Consider the following 26,719-nt stretch of genomic DNA (forward strand, 5'->3'; position numbering starts at 1 on the left):
TGAAACATGTTTGCACTACAGAGGACAGGATCTGTGTGTACTTAACAACAAAAATCCAGCACCTCTTTTATTCTGCTAATAATTTCATGATTTGAAAACATGCACGGCTATAAAATGATTGAACAGTTGTAAATCATCATGCACAATGAAAACCATTTCAAAGGTTCTCAAGCATCTGCCAAAAAAAGGGCAAAACCTTTTGCAAGCTGAAAATACCCCTCCCCCTCAGTGAGACAGAACGCAGATAAAACATGCTAAAGGAATATATCCTCTCACCAATGGCTTACAAACCTATTCCATCTAGAATAAGAAAGAATTTTTAAATTGACAAACATATAGGTGAAGGTGGAAAGGAAAACCCTGAGGCCACCACATATTTAAAACCTGAAGATTTTATTCAGAAAAATAGGTTTGTACTTTCATGATTGCTAAGATAACCATCCAAAGATGAGCGAATGCAAAGCAATGCAATGTTGTCTTTTGAGTCTGCACAGAGGGAGCTCCAGGGTATCTGCTGCTGCTGCTAATGGCTTTGCCAAGCAGCAGCCGAGTGCAGGAAACAAGCCTCCTGTCAGTTCCCTGCTGCTCCACACAATCCTCTGGGCAGCAGGGAAATTGGCAGGAATCACCTCAAATTCACACCACTGCTGCTGCCTCCAAAAGCCATTAGCAACAGCAGCAGGTATGGGCCCTGGTGGTGCTCACATCGCAGTTGGCCCAAAAAATACTCAGGGAACAGATCAGACGACAGCTGTAGAATTCCCCACACATGCCCTGATCCCTAGCCAGGGGAGCATCTTTTTGGCACTATTCAAGGGAATTTGACATGCTGTCTCACAGGAGTAGAAGGTACCCTCACATATCTGAATGATTTCTTAGTTAAACAATGTAAAAGCAGTCAAGTTACCAGGCAATATCAAGAAGCAGAATCATGACAGCATCTTTCCAATAGCCAACAGTACTCTGCTGAGTAGGCTTTTCAAGGAAAGGCATTTCCTCCAACACTTTGTTGTGGTTGCTTAGGACATGCATTTGAAGACCTTCACTGGCATAACAGTCCTTCCCCCAGCAAGGACAAACCACCATCCTCAACACTTACATCAGGTTTTCCTCTAAAGCCTAAACCCATTTTCATTTGTTGCACAAGTCCTTCGTTCACATCCTCTGCATATTACTACAGAGGAAGCCCCAAGGAGAAAATGAGTTTAACACTGAAACTACTTCTACCTCCTAGAAAACCCTCCCAAATCCTGCCTTATCTGTTCAAATAGTAAAACATGGCTTCCATTGTAAGAATGCCTTTCCTACAGTAGGTATGGCCATTCACAGTAGAGTAGCATTACTTTCAATTCTATGTGTGCACAAAACCTTTCAGACTAAGTATCTCCCTGAAGTCACACCCATTCTTGATATATTCTAGGAACTGACAATGCTTTTCTCTGAAATTTTAACGGGTCACACATTTGTGATTGAATTATACAAAGCACTTTATTGAAATAATGTTTTTCACTTGTGGATCTACCGACCACTTAGATTAGCTACCTAAGAGCTGAATTACAAGCTAAGAGCACTAAAAGCTAAATTATGACCCTAAGGAGTCTAACAACAGAAAGCTAAGGTTTACATGCCTTGAGTGACTGTTTCACTCCTGCTGATAGCAGTACACACCTGCAGGACGATGCTCACACCAAGTACTGTCTGCCCTGAAAGCCTAACTAGTTCTTGACAGTCTATCAGGTCCTCAGGAAATCAAGATGACCTGGACATCAACTGCACTAAAAGCATCTAAAATTAGCCACCTGGAAACTTGATCTCCATGCATTACTACATTACTTTTGTTCATGTTTATTACTAAACAAGGCATCTCTTTGTGCATGACAAGTCACCAAAACAGCATGAATATCAGAACCATAGTACAGATAAATAAATTGCATGACTTGCAATAATCAGTAGTTTGGGGACTTTGTCCAAATTAGATTCTCATTTTTCACATTATAATCACATGAAAACTGCAGTTGCTTTTAACTCATTGCAGTGAAAAATTTTAAAGATACATCCATTCATCATTTGAATTATAAAATTGTATTTAGGAATGCAACTTTAAAAAACCCTCAAAGCATAAACTCAACTCAGTGACTTCTGAATTCCATACTAGCACTCTGAACTTCTTTACTCTAGAATAGTCTGCAGAAATAAGTCCTCTAGTGACTTTCAATGGTGATTTTATAATTAAAAAGGTTATCTGTTAAAAAAAACCCCAGAAACTCACAGCCTTGAGAGTCCATCTGAAGAAGATTACCTACAATATCCATGTGTGTCACCCCACATGAGTGCAGAAAGACATCGCCTTTGCTGCATGGCAATCCCAGCAAAAATGTAATTTTCTTTAGACAATAAACAGTGCAGAAAGACATCGCCTTTGCTGCATGGCAATCCCAGCAAAAGATGCAATTTTCTTTAGACAATAAACTAAAATGAGATTTTCAGAGCTACTTCTGCACAACAAATGGGAAGACCACCTAAATATGCAATAGGGTTTCTTTTCTCCAGAGACAACTCCCTTCAGAGTTCCTTCTGAACTGCTTTTAATTTTCTTGTTCAACAGTTGCCCCACACCATCTGCTGGGATTGCTTCCCAAAGCCAAGAGCACTGGCAAATGACAGTCTGTGGGGTTCTATCATTTTTCCATTCTCTTTGGTGCATATATGGAACTATTAAGAGAGCGAATGAAGTATTCAAAATTGTGGTTCTTTCAATATGCTGATAATATACTTCCTTTTTTTTCTAGCTTATTATAACTGCTAATGAATGTCTCAGTGTTTAATGAGTATAGAATTTCACGACACACATTTACAAAACCTAACCCAAATTAAAATAGACGTGTACAGATAAATTTAAAAAAAAACCAAACAAAAGATACCAGGTGAGAGTCTGTCTTTTTCATCTTCCATACTTGTTATCTGCAATGTTGGTAAATGAATGGCTAACAATTACAGCACTGTGGCTAGACAACAGTTTTTATTTGTGTAACAGTCACTTCAGAACACACATCTGTGATTTGGGATGTGCATGTGGTTTATGCCTCACTAGGCATCACTTAGCATCATGCTTATAACCAAATTTTAAATTTCTGTGGAAATGAAAACACTAATGGAAGGGTCAGCAACCTTAAACTAGTCATGTTTCTAAGATGAAACATGCACCTGTTGGCACGTCACACTCTCTCAACGTAATGTGTTGTTTCACATCTCAGTGCTACAGAGAGTAGCTAATCATGCCAATATAGTGAAGATACCACAGTTGTCATTAGTAGCAGCTTCTTAACCAGTGACCTGCCTTATCATTCATGGGGGGAAGATCAAACCATGTCCATGTAAGCAGCTGCTAAGCTGGGTGTGCTGCAGAGGCAGCACTGGAAGTTACAGGATGAGTCTGCAGCACACATTTTGCTTCCATTTGGAAGAGATGGTTTGAAGAAAGTATTTTGGGGCTCAGTGCCAACTATAGTTAGAATCTTTTTCTGAATATTTAGTAGTGGTATGAAAACTGTGTGTAATTTGCACGGGAACTCTTAAAGGAGGCTCTGTGTAAGGGAGCATGCTAAATTGCCAGGAAATGAAAGAAATTAAGAACTTCATCCTGCTTGCTCTGCCAAGCTGCTGCATTTAATGTGTTTCAGTTTTCAGTGGCTTGGTGTTCTGTGCCCATCATGTACCCACTTCTCTTGGGTTCCAGTCTGTAATGTAAGAGCTATTTGGAAAATGGCAGACAATGCCAACACAAGCCACTGCCTCAGCAAAACTTCTCAGTGTTCTCTTTCACATGCAGAGCCAGAACAGGCCTGCATGTAAGTGTGATGCCTAAGGGCACGCCTTGTGGTGCACTATGGCAGTACCACTGCACTTACCATGAGAAAACCATGGGCTCCTGTCTAGGAAAGAAATGTTATTATCATACCCAAGGCACTCAGTGGATGCACCACCACTGAGTTACTAAACTTAGATCAAATTCACAGTACTTTAAGATTTTCTTCTTTAAACTAAGGGCCAAAACGGTCCAGCAAAAATCTTGTTTCTTTCTTGCATTCCTGCCTAATCTTAACCTTACAAATTTTGTAATCACTTGACTCCTTAAACAACAAGGATGACTAAACTCTCTACTCTATAAAAAGGTAATTCAGGTTTCAGTTCACTGTTTGAAACAAGTCTTATGTGGGCAATGGAAATAAATCTGTAAAATACTTCAACAAATAGTTACAGACAAGAAAAATCAAACAGATACTTCTGTTCAAAAAAAAAGTAGTCATTAGGATTCAAAATCCTCAGGTAAAACTCTAAAATATATCGATCCACTGAAATCTAGTATCATCCAACACTTTCTTGGACAATACAGATAAGAATTTGCTTCTTCTGGAACATATGCACATACACATGCCTGATTTTACAATTGGAAAAGTTTATTTAACACATAAACCCAGATAGCTTCTATCCCCAGCTTTTTTTTTTTTTAATGGCCTTTTAAACTCCTGAAAAACATAACATTAGCTGAAACTGCTCTAATTTAAGGTGACAAAATCCCTTTAAATGATGATTTAAAGGTAAAATAATGAAGAATTGACTACAGAAGTCTTCAGAACAGAAAACAAAATTGCAACAAACTCAAAATTAAACTGAATTTTTAAAAGTTGCCACTTATCCACCCAAGTTCTATATGACCACCACTTTTGTGTGCCACTGAGGAAGTCACTTTCTCATGGGTTTTTTCTTACCAAACAGAGAAGAAGACAAGAAGACAAAAACCCACCCAAACTACCTTCAAAAAGAACATCACATAAAGAGCTTTCTTTCCCCGTAGACCAAACATCCCAGATAGCTTCAGCATGCATGCCCCAGTCACACTAAAAACCAGCACAGCATCCATCTCTGAGCAAGAAAAAGCAACAGGACCTTAATAGTCATTAGTTCTTGTAAAATTTCAGTTACAGTGTTTCCTCTACATCTCTCATGGAAATGGCCTTGTAAGAACACATTTTTATGATTGAAACAAAACCCACTTTCATCCTTAGGCAGTTTACTGCTGTCCGTATTTCTTTCCACTATCCCCCAGTTCTTCCACTCCCTCAGTTATTATCAGCCCAGATTGGGAAGACATTCCAAGTGTGAAGGGTTGTAAACTGCACAACCCTCAATGGCCTATTCTTGGTACTATCCTGCAGCTTAGAGGAGTCACTGAACCTGCTGAAGGGATGAAAGGAAGGGCAAGTGGGCAAGAACTCTCCAGAACCAGCAGGAAGCTGCCCACCTTTTGTCTCAGTGCCTCACTTCTGCAAATACCTACAGAAAGGGAAGTCAGGCTAGGTCAGAGAAACAACCACACATTGGACAAAACACAGAGGTAGCTTTTCTTCCACAGCATGCTTCAATAGCCCAGTTACCAAATTCCGCTCACATTTTATAATACATGGAGTGCAATGGTAAAAACCAATTCAATTAGAAGGTAAGTGAACCAGCTTATTCAAAGTATAAAGGCTACTGGAAAAACATGATGCAATGATCACTGTCTTGGTCAGTCCCCAGGAAATGATCCTATGATAATATTGGCAGCCTTATTTTTAACTTTTTCCTGTTTTTAAAGTATGCATTTTAAGTGCTTGTTTGTAGGAGAACAGTGAAGTATTGTTGACAAGATGACAGATGTGAAAAATAGGTTTCATTTGATTAAGAGTGAAATACCAATCATGAAAGAAATCAAAACAGATTGCATATTTACAAAGTCTAGCATGTAACATCTCTCTGTACAATAATTTTATTCCCTAGAAGCAGTTAAGTTTAAAAGTTTACCTAATCTTTGAACGTGGCTTTTTTTTTTTGGTAGTATTACTCAGTACCTTACAGAATATCCAAAATGTTTTCAGCATTCATAATTTCAGTGAGATTAAAATAACCCAGCACTTAACACTAAACATATATGACAGAAATTGGGAAAATTATTTTTAACATCAACAGCTGGGGAGTCACTAATATCAGTACTGACTGCACAGCATATTTCCATTTAAATCAAAGAGGGGGCATAGTTCTTCCACTTCAATTCTAAACAACTTACATATTTTTTGTTTCAGCTTCAATGAACTACTTTAGCAGCTTTTTATGCCAGAATCTTCAGTTCAAAAGAGTCCTTTAGCATATATGCTAACCTAATGAAACTACATTCCTTGAATCTAGTTTTCTCAATTAAATATTCATGAACAAAATCCTTCCCCCTAGTTAAGGACTAAAACAAGATGCCTAAAAAAAAAGGAATTTATCAAAAAGGGTGATGGTTCGAAAAAAGTCTCAAGTCAGAGGATACTACTGGAGAACAACAGTTTGATTTCAGGCAAATGAAACCCAAAAAGCAAACAGACCAAACTATTTTCTCCCCAGAATAAATTTCTATAAGATTTCTAGAGAAAGAACAGCATCCAAGAACTTCACCGTAATAACCATAAAATAACTTCTGGTAAGGATCAAACAGAAAAAATTGTGGAAAAAAAAAAAGTTGCAAGACAGGTTTTGAAAAATTACTGCTACGGTTATGTTTCTAACCTCAACTAAGTCTGGCTACTAGCAAAAGCGGCAGGACTAGACCCACTGTAAAGGCCAAGAAAAGAGAAATTCTTATCTTCAGCACAGTTGAAGTCAGCAGAAACTGTCACCAACACAGAGCAATGACAGCCTGGTTAGAGACCAGTGTGCTGCCAGGGGCATCCCCAAGCACCAACAGGAGCAGGAGCCCCTCTGTACCTTTGTCCCCAACGAGCAAGGCTGGGTCACCATTTCTGAAATCTAAAATCACTCAAAGCCAGAACGCATTTGCAATTAAACCACATTAAGTAAGAAAGCACACTGGGCTGGCACCAGAAAACACATCTCTTGTGTGGTGTTTGGAGTTGATCAGATTTCAAACACTACGTGACTGCACGTCAAAGAATCCTCCAAAGGATGATATAAATAGGAGCTACAACAGAGAGACATCAAAATAAATTTGCCTAATCTATTTCAAAAATTGTTCTTACTGAACTCAAAGACAGTAAGACACATCTGGTTTTGTCACTCAGATGTTCCTTAAATAATTTACCTGCCTTCCCTGTGATGGCTTGGGTTCTCTACCAGCTGGTTTCTGCTTTTAAGAGTTTCAAGGACCAAAGTTCCTGCTACAACAAAGTTTACACATCAGGCTGGGCCATGCCTAGGCCTCATGGACAACTGCTGCGATGACTTAAAGATAAAAACCAATGCACATGTACTGCATCTCTTATCCTTCTGAGGAATACAAACAGGTACTGGAAGCCATAGCATGTTGCAAGTCTCAAAAAGCACAAGAGCTATGCTTTTCTTGTGAGTTTGCTTAAAATACTATTAAAGAAATCTCTGTATTGTGGTGCTCATTAAAAAAGTAAGGCACAGTGAAACAATCCCTTTTAAGATTATTTAAGATTATTTAAAAAACTTATCAGTAGGGCTATTGTTTTGAAACAATGTTTCAAACTCTAAGAAAATACACAGAAATCTCAAAACCACAATATTGGCAATGTTTTCTTTAATGCTAAGGCTAACTTGTCTTTTCTTTCCAAGATATCAACTAAAACTAAATTGTGAGGTCATGAGTATCTCTTAAAAGATAATCTATTAAACTAATTCTGATATTAATCTATGAAATTAATTCTGGTTTGCAATTCAGTATGCTGCTCAACAGCATTATGTACACATACATGATATGCTGCTGACATTGAAATTATTTTCAAATACGGGCTAACTCCTGAGCAGGCAGTTTGTAAAAGATAGGAACAATTTCAGGAGATATAAATTAAAATGCTTGCCTTCACAGCAAGATATCAAGGGAACAAAAAACTCAAGTACAAATAAAAGCCAAATAATCCACACAAAAGAAAACCTGCCACATTTATGAAAGAAAAATCAATCTCTGCTACAAATTACACAGCTTTCAAAAATGTAAGAGTTGTCATCTTTTCCAGCCTAAAGCTACATTCGTTGCTTCATTTATCATGCTTACTGAAATCAGCATTAGAATTCTCTGTCTCATCATCCTAAGAATCCCACTAATTTATATTTATTAGCCTTAAGAGTTCCCAAATTCAATCCACTCAGCGCCTGATGATAAACACTCTCTTAGAAATCTGTGTCACCAAGAAATTGAGCAATTTTTTTTTAACCTGATAATAAACAAAAAAAACAATACCTCTGCAGATGTGGGAGGCTGTTTGGGAAACAAAGTGTTGAAAATTATTTTGATCTGTCTATATATTTAGAAGTAACATAACAGCTAAAAGAAATTGCAAAACCTGAGTGCACAAAAACACACAGACATCTGAAGAAAAGCCACATGAATTCCAAAAGTGTCAGATTTTCTGGCTTCAAAACCACACTACTGGTTAACATCTTTACAACTTCTGCTGCTCTTTCAGTAATAACCCTTCACTAACACTTCATAAAGTGTTGATTTTCTATAAGATGTCTCAAGATAAAATGCTGTTGTGGAAGTTTTACAGGCAATGATATGTTCCTAGCCACTCAAAAATGCAGAGTCTAGATAACAGTGTTAGTTAAAACAGGTTAGTGGTTACTGGAGCCAATGGACAGCGCCACAATGAGTCCACTTGCACTCTCTTTGCATTTAGTGCTGCAGACCCACACACAATTATTTTGCTTGTACTGCAGAAAATAATTCCTCCCACTCCTTCCTCTGTCACACAATCACAGAATGGCTGGGGGAAGGGAAGTAGTTTATGCAGTTGTAGTTCATTTAGAGGTAGTTCAACCCCACAGGACAGGCTGCAGAGGATGGTGTCCAGACAGTTCTTGAGCAGAAGGAGACTCCAGGAGCTCTCTGGGCAGCCTGTTCCAAAGCTATGTCACCCTCACGGTAAAGCAGCTGTTACTCATATTTAGATGGAAGCTCCTGAGTTTCAGTTTGTCTCCCTTGTCCTATCACTGGGCACCACTGGAATGAGCCTGGTCCTGTGCTCGTGCCACCTTCAGGTATTTGTGTGCATTGACAAGCCCCCCTGCACTGTGCTAGGGAACACGATCCTGAGCAACTGAGAGAACTGAACCAGGAACTTGTATTCTGGAAAAACACCCGTGACAAAAAAATGGCTAAGTTTCTCTGTATTTCTTTGTACCTGAAAGAGTTACCCCATGCAGTTCATAGCCCAAATGTTGCATTAACACAAGACAAAATGAAACAGGAGTGAAATGGAATAGGAGCTTTTTTTTTTAAACTGTTTTTTTCCTGATAATTTATTATAGTTTAGGCATATATTGAACTACAGCTTGAACAGCCTATAGAATGGGTTGCTGTCTTTAAAAGACAATTTAACATGGATCTTGTTTTCTCTTTTCTATGTAATTAGGTACCACTTCTTCCAGACACTACGATTCCACTTTTATATCAGTACTCTCTTATTAATGAATTGCTTTGTAGTTTTTCAATGTTAACAAGACACCTAATTCCAAACAGTTATTTAGATTATTCAACCACACTTACCCTGCATTGTCATTAAAACATTAATATCAATTTAACTTATTTTTATCAACTAGTCTCACCTTGCTATTTTACTCCTGCAGTTTGACCCAGCCAGAAGCTTTCTTCCTATGCCTGCCATCTGTTAACTACTTTTTACAAAAATGCTTCTCTTTTGGCACATTTCAAAGACAATTATAGTAGGTATTTAATGAGTGTTCAATTTTCTCAGGGAAAAAAATATTATTATATTATGACAATCATTAAAACAGCAAGTATTTAATTTTAAAGAGGAAACATACACAAAGAATTGGACAGCCTAATTATTTGACAAGTGATGAAGGTTGAGAGAGACCTTCTCAAAAAAGGTTTAAGAAAAGCATTCATGATAGCAACACGATCCAAAAAATTGTGAAAAAAAAGAATTCCACTCATCAGAAATTACTAAGAAGCTCATAAAGCATTTAGAACTGTAGAAGAGATACTCTGGCATACACACATTTTCAGTGTTCTGAAAAGCCCAGCAATTTTTGTCTTCCCCTTACTATACAGTTTTATTTTGAAATCCAAAACAGGGGAAATAAAAATGGAGACAATAAAAATTATACTCTTCAATAAATGTATTACAAATTTATCACACAAACATGTACGTTCTTTCCCCAACCAATGCAATTTCCAGTTTTAAAAAATAAAATGTACGAAAGGTTTATATAAAAATATATTATATATACAAAAGCAAGTGCTTCATACACATTCAACTATAAATAAAGCTATCAAAACATTGGTCTTTACATGATTAATATGTTATTGGCAAAAAGCCATAGATTAATAATGAAAACATTCTATTATATACAGCTATAATTTAGAACTTCATTCCAAGAACTGCACTACTTAGGCTTAGAGATGCTGCCCTACTTTAACTCTGGACATTTGACACAGCTTTGCCATGGTCAATCCCACATGTTTGTGCAGGATTTTCTCAAACCACTAAAATAAAGCAAAAAACCCTGCAAAATATTGCATAAAGGTGATCAGTGGAGGGATTGTTTTCATTACTTCAGCATAGATGATAAACTTATTAGGTGCTGGGAATTCTGCTGCCTCACTGTGGTACAGGATTTAAGTTCCTACAAGGAAGGTAAAAAATTCTTGAGGCACAAAAAATTAAATCCAGTGCATACAACTTGCAGAAATGCTTAAAAAGAAGCTTCAGGCAAAGATTTACTTTGTTAATTTGATGTCACCCATAAAATTGACCCTAATTAAAGGAAAAATGTAAGAACATTGGATATGCTTAGTGGGAATTATACCAGCACTACTCAGCACTTTAGGAAGAATAATCCATGGTAGGGGTATGGAGGTTTTTTACATATCAAAATTACAAGATATGATTTGTAATGAACCCAAATGCTTACTGGAACAAACATCTAGATTTCCAATAACAGAATCATTAAGGTTGGAAAAGACTCCCAAAATCATCAAGTCCAACTTTTGACTAGATGCAAAGATGTGAGGTCATGCAAACTAGGACAGATTTTCAGATGTATATTTTGTTATGCTCAATCTCACTGAATATTGCACAGCTTCCCAAGCCACATGCACCTAGCAGCACCATAATTTTAAAATCTTGTATTGTACCAACACTCAGGAACCATAACCTGTAAACTTACTATGCAAAATAGCCAGCCAAAACTACAGAGAAGTTCTGTGTAGTATGATCAATTCTTTAATTTAATATATTCCTTGTTACAGGTTTACTTAAAATTGAACCATACAGAATATAAGAAACACACTCTATCACTATATCTATACAATATAGGGTATATACATGTACATACAAATCCTGTATCCTTTATTTTGATCCATTTCCATAACTGCTTATATATTAAGCAGCTGTATGGACTTAGATCTCACAGTTAGCCAGGAAAGCACATCACCGCTTACTATGTGTATCTCTCATAAAAACTTCACAGTCCACGATTGTATATACAAGTAGAACAGCAACCAATAACAGGATAAGAGTTTTACAAGTGGAGTAATCCAAGGGATACATGTCTACAATGAACTTAGAGTTGTTATAAAAGTGCTATCTGATAGCAGAGTCAGACATGAGCAGCCTGTGACAATTCAGGACATCTCAGCAGCACATAAATCTGGATGTGGATCTGGTGAGAGTTAATTCCCTCTCTGATGATAAGCTCATATATGAGGTTATGCCACTCTGATATATACAGATGTCCTGGGGTACAACACCACCCAAGCAATCATCTATGAGGTTCAGACTTTGCCAAACTTTCAACAAGGGCAAGACAAATTCTTTCAAAAAAATGAGTGTCATTTATTTCTATAAAAGAAATTGTAGGACAGCTCAGGCTTGCAGGCATAAAAGCACTTGCATGTTTCAAGTCAGTTTTTACACAAATTCATGAATACACTGAATTGTCAAGTTAGGTGCCAAACTTTTAGTCACAAAAAGAAAAAAAAAAAATTATGCGATTCAAGAACTAAGACTACCACCTCATCCTATAGCACTTCATATTATTAATGAAATGTTATTTTTCATCAGTATATTTTTCATTTTTATATTATTTTTATCTCAATTCCTCTGCTTTCATGTGTGCAGCCAGAAAACATAACATACACAGTGAGACAGCCGTAATCTTCTCTAAAGACAGTTTATACTTAAGATTATCTTTCCAAGACTTTATACTTCACATTATTTTCCCAACAGTTTATACTTTACATTATCTTTTCAACTTCCTTTTTCTTCTAAAGATGTACAACAATGTTGAAGCCTTTTTTTATCTTTCTGAGAAGCAAATAGATTATTTAGCCTTAGCAAACTCAAACCAGTTTTAAGTGGAGCTAAGAGAACAGAAGTCTTGTGTTAGTCAAAGCTAAGGCTACAGGAGTCTTCGGCATTTCACTTTACTTTCTGTTCTCAAACTAACTCTGATGAAAAATGCATGATGTAAAATTAAGGGTGCAATTTATTTACAATTCTGATCTAATTACAGCAGAAAGCATATTAGCACTATAAGACAGTCTTTAATTCTGCAGCATTATTACACTGAAGACTGTATTAATTTTTAAATTAATTTCCATCAAAAGAATAACCATACAAGTAAAAATGTTATGAGTATGCTTGCTCTCAAATACTGAAACAAGTATTTAATGTTCTTCCTTAATTTAAATAACCTCAGTCTAACTACAGTTAAAGATCTTTGGTTGTCTAATATTGGGTCTGTTCCAATACCTACAGTTCATTAACTATTTTATAAAATAATGTTATTCTTTCTGAGAAAGCATCAACCATTATCAAACTGAAACTGTTGAAAAAAAGCCAACTAAATTCACTAGTAATTGTTTCCTCCATATGTACTAATGCCAGTGTGAAACACTGTCTTGTTAAAAAATTAAAAGTTCACCGTAACTACTACATATGAAACTTGTCAAAATCCCTTCCCAACTCACTCCTGCCTAAAGCCAGCCAGTTTCAGGACAATCAAAATTCCTTCTCCCTATACCTCATCTTTTTCCTCCTTGGTTAAACTGCACCCATTTGTAAAAACCTCTAACAGAACCAACTCATCTTGAACTTGAAATTCTAAAAAGAGATCAAAGAATAGAAGTGAGAATTACAACTAAAGCCCTTCTTAGAATTGTAGTCAGTCAAAGGACAGATCTGAAACACTTCAGCAATTGCCATACATTTCCATTACTATTCATACTACATACTCCACTGATTTAAAGAGGCTTCTACATTGTTTGCTTCTGTACATTCCTCAACAGTTTGACAGCTACCAGTTCACAACCAGTTTCGGAAGGAAACATTAAACATCTGTCTGACCAGATAAACTCAAGGTCAGAATCCAATTTATACAATTTATTGCATACCCCAAAATAATAAAAACCAAACCAAGCAATTTTATAACTACCTGGTTTCCGGCTGTTTCATTTCAAAGAGGAAAAACATGAAAATTTCAAATACTGCAAAGTTGTTTTGTTTTCACACCATGATAAAAACAAAACCAAACCCCTAAACTTTAAAGGTTCTCCACGTATCTCAGAACTTTCCCTCTATTCCTTGATACAAAGCAAAATGCTAAAACTGATGTCGGTGAGATCGAAGCAAGTCTGAAAAGGTTCTGATGACTACAACACAAAAGTCACAGCACCAGAAAGTTTTATTAGACCTGCTTTCCATTGCCTGGCTTATATCCCAGATGCTCCTCAAAAATGATACTAATCCCTGGGTTTCTCACCACCCCCACATTTCCTGGAATCCATTTCCTCTTCACCCCAAGTATGCTCAGGGAGCCCAAAAGCCTCCACAGCCCCGTTCCCAGCCCCTCGAGCCTGGCAGGGAATGGGGCACTGCTCCCACCGCAGGACTGCACACACACTCCAACAGGTTCACCGTCCCCTGCGAGCTGCTGCAGCCCCTGTCTTCAGCTTACAGACATCTCTGACAAGAGTGGCTACTTGGGTGCATCCTCTTTTGTTTTTTTAGGCAGGGAAGGAGAAAGGAAATGTTTATCAAAACCAACAGATTGCATCTACTGCATCATTCAGTTAATCAAGCTCATCTGAACTGCACTGCTGGATATCCCTGTTCCATTAACATCACATCACAGTTTACAGAAAAAGTTTCACTGGTAGGAATTGACAATTACACGCTCCATAAACATAAGCAGAAGTTGTAATGGAGAAGCAATCTACTGAACCAAGACCAAAGATTAAGCGTGTTAAGCCCTTATCTCTACGCTAATGATCTAAAATTAACAGGGGGGGAAAGAAAAATGCTACATTGTCTTCACAGGCTTGTGTCCTACAAACTAAGAGAAGCAAAAATCAGTAGTTAAGGTCCTTGCCTTCCCCATATTTTTTTTCTTTCCAGAAAGGCAACACTCTATATTCTTAGGTAGAGAGAATATTGGTAGCAAGAATACAGAAGTAACAGTTACTAAAACCTTTTTAAAGCCGTCTGCTGTAAATTATGTTTGATGTCAGAGTTGCATCTGTTTTGAAATGCACAGATTGAAAAATAGCAAACAATTTTTATGTCATCTTGTCCTCCTCGTGGAGGACTCAAATACTTGCAGTAGATGGGCACATTATACTAAAACAACTGCTGAATTTTTTGGTTTAGCCAAAAGTAACAAAATCCAACATACAGCTTTTTATACATTTTCTGTTATTATTGAACACATGAAAATTAAGAATAATAAGTGTGTATTTTTAGGCAATGACCATAAGCACAAAGACACAAAGCAAAGAACAGAGCAACGTGACCACAATTCTTGCAGGAAATCAGCCATACAAACCATACCAAAGGTCTTAAAAACATGTTTCTCTAAGTAATTTTCAAGACAATAAGCCATTATATTCACATCAAAATCATAAACCAGTAAATTTTCTCTGTTGTACTTCAGAAGTACAAGCAGCAGAAGGAGCAACACCATTTTATCTGAATAAGATCATGTAGTCTTGCTTTCTGCAGTGATAGGAAAACAACAGGAGCAAGCAATGTCTGCATCAACTGGGAAGTTTTTTTCCCTCCTAAACTAGACTTCTTCAAATAACAGCTCAGAGACTTCAGTTATGCTTTGACTGAAGCACCAGTCACTATTATTCATTTCATCCCATCAACCAAATCAGATGGTTCAAACCCCCACTGCCCAAATCCCTACATACCTGTCCTTGTAAGGTTGCACGACTTCTGCCTTGCAGGTGCTGATTAGAAACTGAAGAATGCCAAGGATGGATCTGGGTTTGAGACGGTGCCTGACCAAGTTCGGATGACGGTGTCACCTGCTGTGGGGTTATGTGGTGTTCTAGGTCATGCTCTAAAACATGGCTTGTGCTATCCTGAACAAACGCAGAGTCATCGAACTGTGGCAGAAGGTCTTCCTGCAGGAGGTCATCTGGGTCAAGTCCTGTGAATGGTTCACTGTGAGTCTCCACTTGATGAAGTAAGTTGTCATCTAAAGATGTAAAACCGTTGCTTTCAATAGGGTCGGTGAAATGGCTTATCTGAGAAGCAGAACCAGTAGAAGCTGGAAAATTAATATTCACAGGAGAGAGTTTCGAACTACTAAAGTTGCCCTGAGGATGCGCAGAATGCAACATTTGAAAAGTACTTGAATTCAAAGTTGTGTTAGGATTCAACATGTGCTCGGTTGTTTCTTGCTTGGTCCCTGTTTGAGATGTAAAGGCATCGCTTCCAGTGAAGTCAGAGATAGAGTGTGTCTGCTGGCTAGTAGAGAGGGCTGTTGTAGGCTGAAGAAGGCTGGTAGGAGAAATGTGATTATTAGAGTAGGAATACGGAGATGAAAATTGTTGACTATTACTGACAGAACATGGAGTAATAGTTGGGGACTGTCCATCAAAATTTCCTTCTTGATTCCCACAAAAATGTATTGAAGCACTTGCAGTTTGAGAAAACTGTTGAACAGACAGAGGCTGCTGTGAAGTCGATGGATTAGAAACTGAAGGTGGGTGGTTAACACTGACTCTGAGGGAAGTAGACACATTAACTTCCATGAAGTCTTTTGGCTGACTCAGAGCATCCTGCCCCGTGTTGTTCCTGCTCTGCTGCGGCCGTAGCGAGGCACACTGATGCTGTGGTTCATTAGCCTGAAATAAGGCAAAGTCATGGTGTGCTACAAAGCTTTTGTTTTGCTGCATAGACTGAGAATGTCCTTGGTGAAAAGGGGACCCATTTTGATTCGAAACAGTTGTGGCAGTTTGATGACCCCACATAGGACTGCCATCAGCCACATCTGGAAACATCCCATTGGACTGGTTTTGCGGATGAACTGGTGAACAATTGAATTGAGAGTGTGGTGATAAGACATTGTCAGCTGAGCTATTAAAAGACTGATTTACTGAGTGAAGCTTCAGTGAATCATACTGATTCAGCTGATCAAACTCACTCATCTTTTGTTGATTTTGAGCATCTTGCACATGGTTCAGTGAGTCTATGTGCAAAGGTTCAAATTCTGCACCCAAATTCAATTCATCAACAAGTGAAACAGGTCCAGGTTGAACAAAGGCATCATCTGACAAACCTTCTAAGGTCTCACTAAAAAGATTGGCATCATCAAAAAAATCCATCATAGGATCAGTCATCTTGAGAGGTCTGTTCTGCTTTTGCTCTCAACTCCAAATGGAGTCAATTTTGTCTCTCCACAGTGAACAGAAACAAATGACATCCAGCGGTCACCACCTTATCCAAGGCATGCCAACAGCCATTAGTGCTTCCAATGAAACATCCGTCTTCAGGTGTTAAAGCATCCTGAGGGAGAGGAGTGAGAGGAAAAAAAAAAGGAAAAATTTAATTACTCTCCTCATCCTTCCTGACCCTTCCGAGCACTTTTAAGGCTATTTGATACTTTGCTCATAACTTTAGCTACACCAAAAATCAAGTAAGTTATTTTTGCTTATACTTGATGCCCTGTGCAGGTTTTATAATTTTTGCCCCTTATAAAAATACATTTTTAATGTAATGGTTTCATTTGTTTTATTCACTCAAAGCAGAGTTTTAGTTTCTCCTTGGTTGTATTAATTAAAACTACCAAATTGCACCACAATTGGGTTTTAGTACTCCAGGATTAGAATTTGTTTATAGCAAAAAAATCATACATATGTGAGATGTATGTAATAATTCTGTATATTTAAACAAAAAACATTAAAAACTACGTTTAAATCAAGGCTTAATTTCATTAGGAGAAACTGGGATACTTTGTTTCTTCTATTTAAGTTGCACTATGCAAGGTCCTGAGAAACTGTATTTTATCACACTTAGGACATAACAGACTCTTCTTAGAAGGAAAGACAAGAGAATGAATACAAAGAAAACACAAAAAGAACAAGATTTGGTTCAAAGGAGTTTGCACACCTAGTTGTGAAACATTTGAAACTATTTATTCGTAGTATCACTGAGTGATCACCAATTAACTGATTTGTAGTGAGGGATTTAAGGAGAATTGAAAAGCACGGTAAATTTAACTTTAGCCTAAAAACTCCCACATTTATAGTGTAATCAAACAGAATGGGAAATGACTGAAAATGTGTGTCTGTGATAATGTACTTCCCCAGATAACTGGTACCTCTGTAGAATAGGGAAGCAATCACTTTAAATGAGCACCTTCATGGAATAATCATTCCTTTATCCTGTCAACACATGTGTCTAATTAAAGAAAAAAAAAAAAAAAAAGGAAAAAAAATCCAGACATAACTTTTAATTCCTGACCCTCATATTAAAGCTCACCTGAAATTGCAATTCATCATTACTGAATTTTCCTAAGCATAAAATGAGTATAGGATCCTTCCAGAAATGAACACCCTGTAAATCTGAAATATTTTCTGATGGAAAAGGTTCGTGCTGAACCTACTAAGCCCAAAGTACTTCTTGGCAAGCTGATGAAAACCCATTCTGCACATACTCCCAGGCCACTGAGGGTGGTGTGACTATAGTCAGAATAAAGCCAGATTTAAATTCACAAACCTCCTTTAGGGTTTAGAAGCGTACACCTTCTGGTGTGTACAGAGAAAGGCCAGAGGGATCCTCTATCATCCTGAGAGACACCAAGCAGGTATGGTGTCAGTGAGGAGGAGAACAAGGGTGATAAAAAAGAAGTGACAGAAGCTTAGAAGATGACACCTTAGCACAGCAAAGCTGCTGTAGACCCCAGATTATACCTTTGCAAGTTATTGCTTAAAGTTGGGATGTCCTAAAGTCCCAAGATAAAGAAAGCATTAATATAAATTAGACCTCATTATCTTTTAGCACTGATTAAGTTGTCTACTTATGATGAAAACCAACATAACAACTTTCCCAGAATGGAACACCTTCCAACAGATGACAAACAAGCAGCAGGATCCAGGTAGAAGGTCTGGCATGGGTTACAACACTGCTAATATAATGATATCTCATCCTAGTTTATCTTAACACTAAAGATAAGTCAGGAAAGAGCTACTGTAGCTCAGAAGAAAACCAATTCAGATTAAGTACAAGGAAAAAAATATCATAGAGACAGAACAAATGTAATTCAAGAAACCTCACCTGAGGAAAGATAAGATGGAAATTATGGTAGCCGTGGGTAAAATGTCATATTCCAGGCTATCATAAAAATACTCACAAAAATCTTAAATTTGAAGCCTGTATCAGTAAGTTTACATACTGAGTCTGATCAATTTTTGCAAACTGGAAAAAAGAGAGGGGAAAAGAGGTATTTCTTCTATCTTCAGCAAAATAGATATCAAGGATGTACAATCCTTAACTAGTATACATACTCTTAACTATAAAAGTCTAGAACTACTCAACAGGACTAAAAGAACCCTGTATTAAAAGTCACATGCACCAGACAACCTCTTCCTGTTTTACAGTAAGGAAATGGCGAAAAGCTTGCAGAACAGCTGGAATTACTGCAGCACATTCAGAGCTGGCCTCATTGAAATTTACTTCTTGGCTCAAAAACCAAGAAACACTTTCCATCTTTGTTTTTCCTACTTCCTTTCAGTACAAGGAAAACAAAAGAGGAAATAGTGAATAGTGAAATAATAAGAACTCTCCTTTTAAAATGCAAAGGTTTTATAACACAAATAAATCTTGGCAGGTATAAATAGGAAACATAACCTGAAGATGAAACATAACCTTTGCTTCAAGGATCCAAGCAAGTTGGATAGCATCGATGAATTTCCAAACTGAGAAATATGAAGGCTAGATACATGAGAAACCTCTCCCAGCTAATTAGACCAACATAAATTTATTATGAAGACACCTTCTATGTAAAGTGACAAAAAACCCCCCAAAATAACCCCACCAACCAACCACCCAAACTTCTTTTGGAAAGAATACCACTATCTATAGCCTGAACACAAGTCTATTGCAAAGAGAGTTTGGGGTTTGACCAGGGAAGTACTTTTACCCATAGTCTTCAAGGAAACTTCATGTCTGTCTTATACCAGAAGCAAAGAAAAACAAGATCTATTTCACAGAATACATCAAAAAACCTGAACTCATACAGAAACAGAACAGATAGTAAATTTCACTCTGAAAACAAAGTGGGGGTAGGAGTAAAAGGAATGTAATAAAAAATACTAATGTGTTTTGTTTTATTTCATTTATTTCATGGCATTTTTGATTACTTTTGCTGAAGTGACAACAGAACACAAGCTACTCTAGTTATAACCAAGTAAATCAGGTGGAGCTTAAGCACTCTGCCATGATAGCCACACTTTCAAACTTTGATACACGAGGTAGCACTGCTTCACATGACTGATGTGTGACAGCACCAAAGATAAGAGAAATCAGGGACTTTGGTGGCCATTTTTTCTCAAAAGAAGTTGAAACCATGGCTATTCAGAAAAATAACAGAAGCCATCTCAGAGAGAAGCTAGGGACAAGTTAGCAACCACAAGGAATTAAAACAAGACATAAAAGCATGACATAACAGAAATCCAGACTGTGGGAAAAGGACACAGAGCCATAGTTAGGGAAGAGTTTTACATTATATGCTTATAAAGGGTTTAGTTTTGGGGATTTTTTAGGGAAGCAATGCAACCAGGCATAACAAACAAGAAGTCTGCTAGAGACTGAAGAAATCACTGTATTTGCTAAATGCTATGTAACATGACAGCTTTGTGGCTTGCTGTGATTTGCCCATTTATTAGCAGATGGAATACTGCATCAAAAAAGATGTAAAACCCAGACACTCAAAAAACTGATCACTTCTGCACAATATTTAGAAATGAGACATCCCCTTCCCAATATTAAAAGACAACTACACTATCATTACTTGTCAGATTTTAAGTAAAGCTTTGGCCAAGTTCAAAAAACTGAGTTAATTAAATAACACAGAAGTTACTTCCTGCTCATGTGCCAATATAATTGATATTCTATCATAGATTTAAAGATCAATGTACATGTTAAATTTAAAAGGCACAGAGGGGAATAGTTCCTCAAAATCCCAGTAATATAAAAGACTAAAAAAGAACATTTAGTAGATATAAACTCTTTCATTCCATAACAGAAAGGACTGCCTGTACTGGAGTGCCATGGTATCTCTGTAGTTAAATATGGATTGAAAAGATGCATTTTCTTATTGTAATTACTAAAATTTGGATAAAACCTGGTTGGGTAGCCCAAATAAAAACCCATACATCCAATTGTATATATACATATGCATTATTTGAGATTAAAATTACTTTTCATTTCTATGAATTTCTAATTATGCATTTCTAACTATTTTTGAGTAATGAGCCATCCCTTTAGTAAAATCATACCCTCAACACACTGGTTTTGTTTAGAATTCTCTTTCTGCTACAGAGTTCACAGACATCATGCTAAATATTCAAAAGATCACTCAAGTACCTTGAATTTTAATTTGAAGATTATGAAGATTTGAAACATATGGGCTTAAACTAAATTCTCAGAACTGAGTTCCTGTCCATGGCTACAGTTCCAGCTCCAAGTAAGAGCAAAGAACTGGAGCACACTGGCTTGTGTGTGCCTGTCAGACTAATCACAGCAGTCTGTTGCCATACCTACACTGATCCTGCTTGCACCAAACACCCCATGTAACACTTTCCCTTCTCTACTCCCCAGACATGCACAAACTCCCTTTCTCCACCTCTCCTCCTTTCATGCAGGTAGCCTCTGGGAAATAAATGTAACAAATGTAAATAAGAAAAAAAAAAAAAAGGACATCAGTAGCTATTTATTTGTTAAGGTTGTTCATGGAATTTCAAAGCAGCAAACAACACGAATGATATTTTACTTAGGTAGAAAATCCATCTTCCAATGCAACTGAAGGCAAATTTCTACCATTCTCCACCATGTCTGCCTTCACTGTGAATGGCAGATCTTCCTTAATGAGAACAACTTTGCTTAAGCTGAACAGAACAAAACCAGCCCAAAGAGAAAAAATATCACAGAACTCTGTATAAAACAACATGGTATCAAAAGGCCCCACAGCAATGCTTAGGCTACTTACTATACTTCATTAAGAGATCCATGTTAACATTAATTTTTAACTCAAGGTAAATTTATGAAGCCTCAAAATGATATTTCAGCAAGCCATACTTAATATATGAAGAGACTACATAATAAGAAATTCTGTAATGTAGGAAGTAAACATAGCTTAAACTTAGTTTTCCTCAGAAACCTACAAAAACTAAAAATACCAATCGCTTTTTGAAAAAAATGATATTTTCTATAGAGTCTTTTGTGGGTATTTTTTCCCCCTATTGTTTTGAAGTGCAGGTGTGTGTAATACCACAAAGTTTCTTCAGACTAAGTAAGGTTTATGCTATTGAGAAGAAGTGTTGTTGTTTGTTTTGATTGCATGAAATTCAGACCCTTTGCTTTGGTTGCATTCCAAGTTAGAATCACTTTCTTTCCAAAACTCTAAATTCCAAAGATGTATGGCAAGATGCAGAGTTAAAGTCCTTAGGACTGTATATATATATATATATCAGAAAATAAATCTCAAACCACAGACCAATTTATAAATTCTTTACCTGTATGCCACTGTTTGTCTGTAATACTAGGAATTAGTGATTTAATTAGAGCATTAATCTTTAGACATATGAATTCCAAAGTTTAGTTATTAGCTTGGGTCAAAATTAAGAGCTAGCACCTAATGAACCCTATACTGTAGAAGTTCCTGATAAACCTTTAAGACGAAACTAAGTTGCTGAAATCTTCTAAATTAAAAATATATTACAAGACAATTAAGAAAATGGTCCAAGTCAAAATAAAAAATATTCTTACCCATGAATATAGAACACATCTCTTTAATGAAGAACTGAAAAGCTCAGAGCTGTGTTTTAAATCCAGATGGATACCTCATCATCAGAGACCTGAAAACGAAGCACGTCAAACAAGTCACACAATAACCAGCTTCAGGAGGGTACGTTCAAATGCAATACCTGAAACTCAAAAACTATCACTAGATACCATAAAGCCAAGAACACCAGAATTAATACACAATCACTAGTAGCTATGATTTTCTAAGTGTCTGGTAAACAGGTACATATTCATTTTGTAGGACTACTAAAACCAACTGAAGTCTACAAACCCCTTAAGATGAAGGGTAGTTTGTGCCACAATACCAAGAAATTCAGGCTAACTTTAAGACAGGATGTTAAGTATTCCAAACCAACAACAGCAAAAAGAAAAATTTTGAAGTTAGGTTTTAAACCTGTCAGTCTGAGAAGCCCTGTACATGTCTTTTAACAGCAGTGAGCTGTTCTACTCTGACACGGACTTCAATGGGAACTGACAGTGCCTTTTGGGTAGAATACCTGCATGACAGTTTTATCCTGTTCCTTGCCTTGGCTGTAGGTAGAGGAGCTCAGTTTCAAGAGGTTCTCTTAATCTGAAAGAGGCTTCAAAACATTACAAAGTTTAAGGGAAAATGTGCATGGAGGGGTTCTAGGGCCACTGTATAAAAGCCTCAAAGCACACAAAACTACCCTCTAACATTGAAAGACAGACAGAAGGTTTGTATATGAACTGATATTCTACACCAGTGTGTTTTTCCACTTCAAAAATATGATTGTGTCCAAGGCACCAAACATCCTCCTATTGCAATACAATGATTCCTCTCTTCCTAAATACAGTTTGGTGATGCCAAAGTCTTTAACGCTTTTGCACAACTATTACTGCAGATCAAACCTTAAACTTTGTTAAAAGATAACATAGCACATAATACTGCATTGAGAAGCAGATTTTAACACAATGATTTCCTCTCCCTACATCTTTGAAACAATGCTGTAATGTACGTGGAAGATATAAATTGGTTATAGCAGCTACCAAATCCTGCAATGTTCCAGAAAAAAAAATCATCTGGTACTAATTTGGTACATAAACTGCTACATTTATCCTCCTCCTATTATTCAGTAACTTCCCAAGACTTTTTCCAAGGTTGCTAAATAAAATTTCTCTGTTCTGCAATAGGGACACTTGATGCAGAGAAGTATTTTTCTAAAATTCGTATGAGAGAAGCATGTACACAACCTATACCTAGGGGGAAGTTGCTAAAATATCTTTAACTTTGTTTACCATTTATGTGAACGGATATGAATTTTGTATCAAAACAGACAGAAAACTTGCTCTAGATGTTCCCTTTTTCTGTACTGGAAATGCCACCATACAAACAGATCTCCTGCCATGCACAAGTCCTCTTCACATTCAGAAATTAGAAAGGAGTTTGAAATTATTTAACTGTCAGGTCTTATGCAACATTTTAATCTATTTTTTTTCTTGCTCTCTGCTTGCAATCTCTGCTTATTTAGAAGTTCTTTGTTGGCTAAATAAGTCAAAGCATAAAGATTTTACAATATATACACTGACTGAATAGAGGCATTCAAAAATTTATTATTTGAAGAAAGAAAAACTGAAAACTTGCAATCAAGTAATTTATTCTACCTGTAAGAGTTCAATAGTAAAAAAAGAAACCTAATTCACCTGTAGCTGCCATATAAGACAAATGCTATCTTAAGTTCTTGGCTAAAACAGCTGTGTATCCTTCCTCAATTGGATTGTTCTTGAATCCTCAAAATAAAGAGAAAAAAAGAGGTGTCTTACTCTTTAGAACAGTGTCCACTTGCTTGAACAGCTTCCAATATGGAGACAATTTTGGAATACTTAAAAGTTTGAAAAATCCTACATTAAAAGGAAGAAAAAAACCCATATGTAACTAGATATACATTCATCAGGTCTGCAATACATTATTCTAAATGTGAAATACAAAAAAATATTCTGACAACAGATTTACTAACAATTATATGAAGTGGTTACAAAGAAAAAGCCACACAAAAGGAATGTAGAGCTTTTATAAGCTCCAAAATGGGATCTATCTCCACAGATTCTCACATAAGCTATGTTGCATGTGAACTTTTAAATACACATATATAGGTATCTGTTAAGTGTAATACGTTTAAAAAATTACTCTTAGTAAATATTAAGCATTACTCTTACTAAAAAGAAAAAAAAAAAAAAAAAGCAAACAACAATATTTTGGCTATTTCTCTAAATATCTGCAGGAGGTGTTAGAGGATGGACCAGGCTCTGCCCCTGGTGCCAGCAATGGGACAGGAGGAAGGGGCAGGAATGATGCCCAGGAAGTTGCACCTGGACACGAGCAAGGAGTTCTTTGCTGTGCAGGGCCCGAGCACTGAACAGCCTGGCCAGAGCCTGTGGAGTCTCCCTCGCTGGGGACATTCCAGAACTGTCCGGACACAGCCCTGTGCCCTGGGCAATTCTGCTTGAGCAGGGAGGTTGGACCCCGTGACCCACTGTGGTCCTTCCAACCTGCCCCATCCTGAGATTCCATGATTCTTATTTTGCACACTAAACCACAGATTTTTATACACATTTTCTAACAGGAAATAACTCATTTCAATTAGTTGAGAGTAGCTACGCAAATTTCTCGTTTTTAAAACATCATGTAAATTTTAATAAAACAGTTGAGTTTTGCACAACATCCTTGTGTGCTTGTATCTCTTCAATCTTGGCAAATACCTTTAGAAAATTTAACAGCATCAGCTGAAGACATTATTATTTTCAACTACCTTCTTCACCTTTCTGCCAAAGGTTATTGCCCTCAAAGCACACCTGCAGAACAAAACATGTAGGTGTGGATCTGCTGCTTCAGCACAGTCTCCAAATTTAGTTTTAACCCTTCCTCTTGTCTGTTTAACAAACCCATTAGACTTTGCATGAAAACGGCAGAAGTGTGTATATACCTTCTATTTTGTCATTTTTATCTTGTGGACATTAATTGCAGTAAAGGGACAATAATAATACAGAGAATGACAACATGTTAATATGCTGCTATTGAAAGAAATCTAGAAAGATACCAGGAGTTGGGAATACCTTATTGCAAAGAACAAAATTGATCCCCAAGTCAGTTTATTTTAGTGAAAACAGCTCTTAAGAAGTTAACGCATTTGGCCACCAGACTACTGAAGGAATCCATATTAGTAACCAGTACTGCTCATACAATATTATAATTTTGTTTCTCTAAAGTGTACCTGTAGAGATTTTCATAGATTTCAGGACTTCAGTGATTTCCTTCTAATCACTTTCTTTCTAATACCGATAACAAAAACTTGCCACGTTTTGTTCTTCAGGTTTGAATTCCACTACACCCAACTTTTTCTCCTTTTAGTGTATCTGTACAAAATACAAATGTCTCTTTTGGAAGTTTAGTTGTCAAAAGAGAGTAACATAGTTAGTGTAATGTATTTATAGTTTGCAGTTTGCTTCTGATCACTAGCAAGAGTTACACAAACTTTCTTGTAAGTTTAAAAACAAAATCCTCCGGTGCTGCTGAGATTTCAGATGTAAACATTACAGGCTTTCTATTGTTTTGTTGTCAATTTCAGTGTTACACCTTAAATTAGACCTACAAAATATGTGTCTGAATTCTAGTATTTTTCCTCAGGAACATTAAGGTAATTTTAAGATTCAGAGAAACATTTGCATTAAAAATCAGAAAATAAACTTTTTATTTTCACATGTGGCCTAAACCAAGATTTCATTACAAAACATAAGAGACAGAAGACTTCAGAGCACAGCCCTCTTTGAATTCACAATCTGATAATACAATATCTTCCAATAATTCCCATGTTCTACCCTGATAAGCATCTTTGTGAATTACTGCAAGTTTATAACCTGGAAGTACCAATTAGAATACTGCAAAGGATTGTGTCTGTTTTACAGATGCCTATGGGTCCTGACTGATGAGTACAGACAGCTGTGAAGGCTTGACATTGACAGAAATCTGCATAGGGAAAAAAAAGGCACAATTTCAAGTCTTGACACTGCCAGATTAGGACATGGCAGTACTTCACTAAACAAAACAGGTTCAGACATCCTACATTTACTGGTGTAAGGAGTTTCATCTGTGTCACAGGTCTGCCCCATTCAGAGGGAGGCTGCATACAAGTTTTCTGTTGTTTTGGTTTTTGGGAGGTTTTTTTAAAGTATTTCTAAGGAGATTTGATATGAAAGTTTCCTTGAAGAGTTCCTCCCAGGCACATGTTAAGCAAAACACTCTGAGTTCACAATTTGTTCAGCATACTGTTCTTGAATTAGGAAATCAATTAAAACTAACAACTCAAGCAAAACATCATTTCTCATCTTGTCTCATGGTTTCCAGCATAGTCAGGACATGTTCC

The 26,719-nt window shown here is 36.9% G+C and overlaps 1 protein-coding gene across 6 annotated transcripts in view; it reads right to left on the minus strand.

Annotated features, from left to right (window-relative positions):
• The window catches only part of CHD9 (chromodomain helicase DNA binding protein 9), an 87,435-nt gene that overhangs the window by 55,131 nt on the left and 5,585 nt on the right, over nt 1-26,719 (minus strand). For 5 of the 6 annotated variants that reach the window (XM_041458611.1, XM_041458612.1, XM_041458607.1 and 2 more), the window contains 3 exons: nt 24,123-24,200; nt 22,305-22,393; nt 15,221-16,823 (listed from right to left, as the gene is read on the minus strand). In XM_041458611.1, coding sequence (XP_041314545.1) covers nt 15,221-16,657 — 1,437 coding nt within the window. In that variant the 5' untranslated portion in view covers nt 16,658-16,823; nt 22,305-22,393; nt 24,123-24,200. The remainder of the gene's footprint in view (nt 1-15,220; nt 16,824-22,304; nt 22,394-24,122; nt 24,201-26,719) is intronic. The other variant, XM_041458610.1, reaches the window with a different exon arrangement.

The sequence above is a fragment of the Pyrgilauda ruficollis genome, unplaced genomic scaffold, assembly GCF_017590135.1.
Source record: "Pyrgilauda ruficollis isolate IOZ18807 unplaced genomic scaffold, ASM1759013v1 scaffold13, whole genome shotgun sequence".
In the NCBI taxonomy this organism is placed as follows: Eukaryota; Metazoa; Chordata; class Aves; order Passeriformes; family Passeridae; genus Pyrgilauda; species Pyrgilauda ruficollis.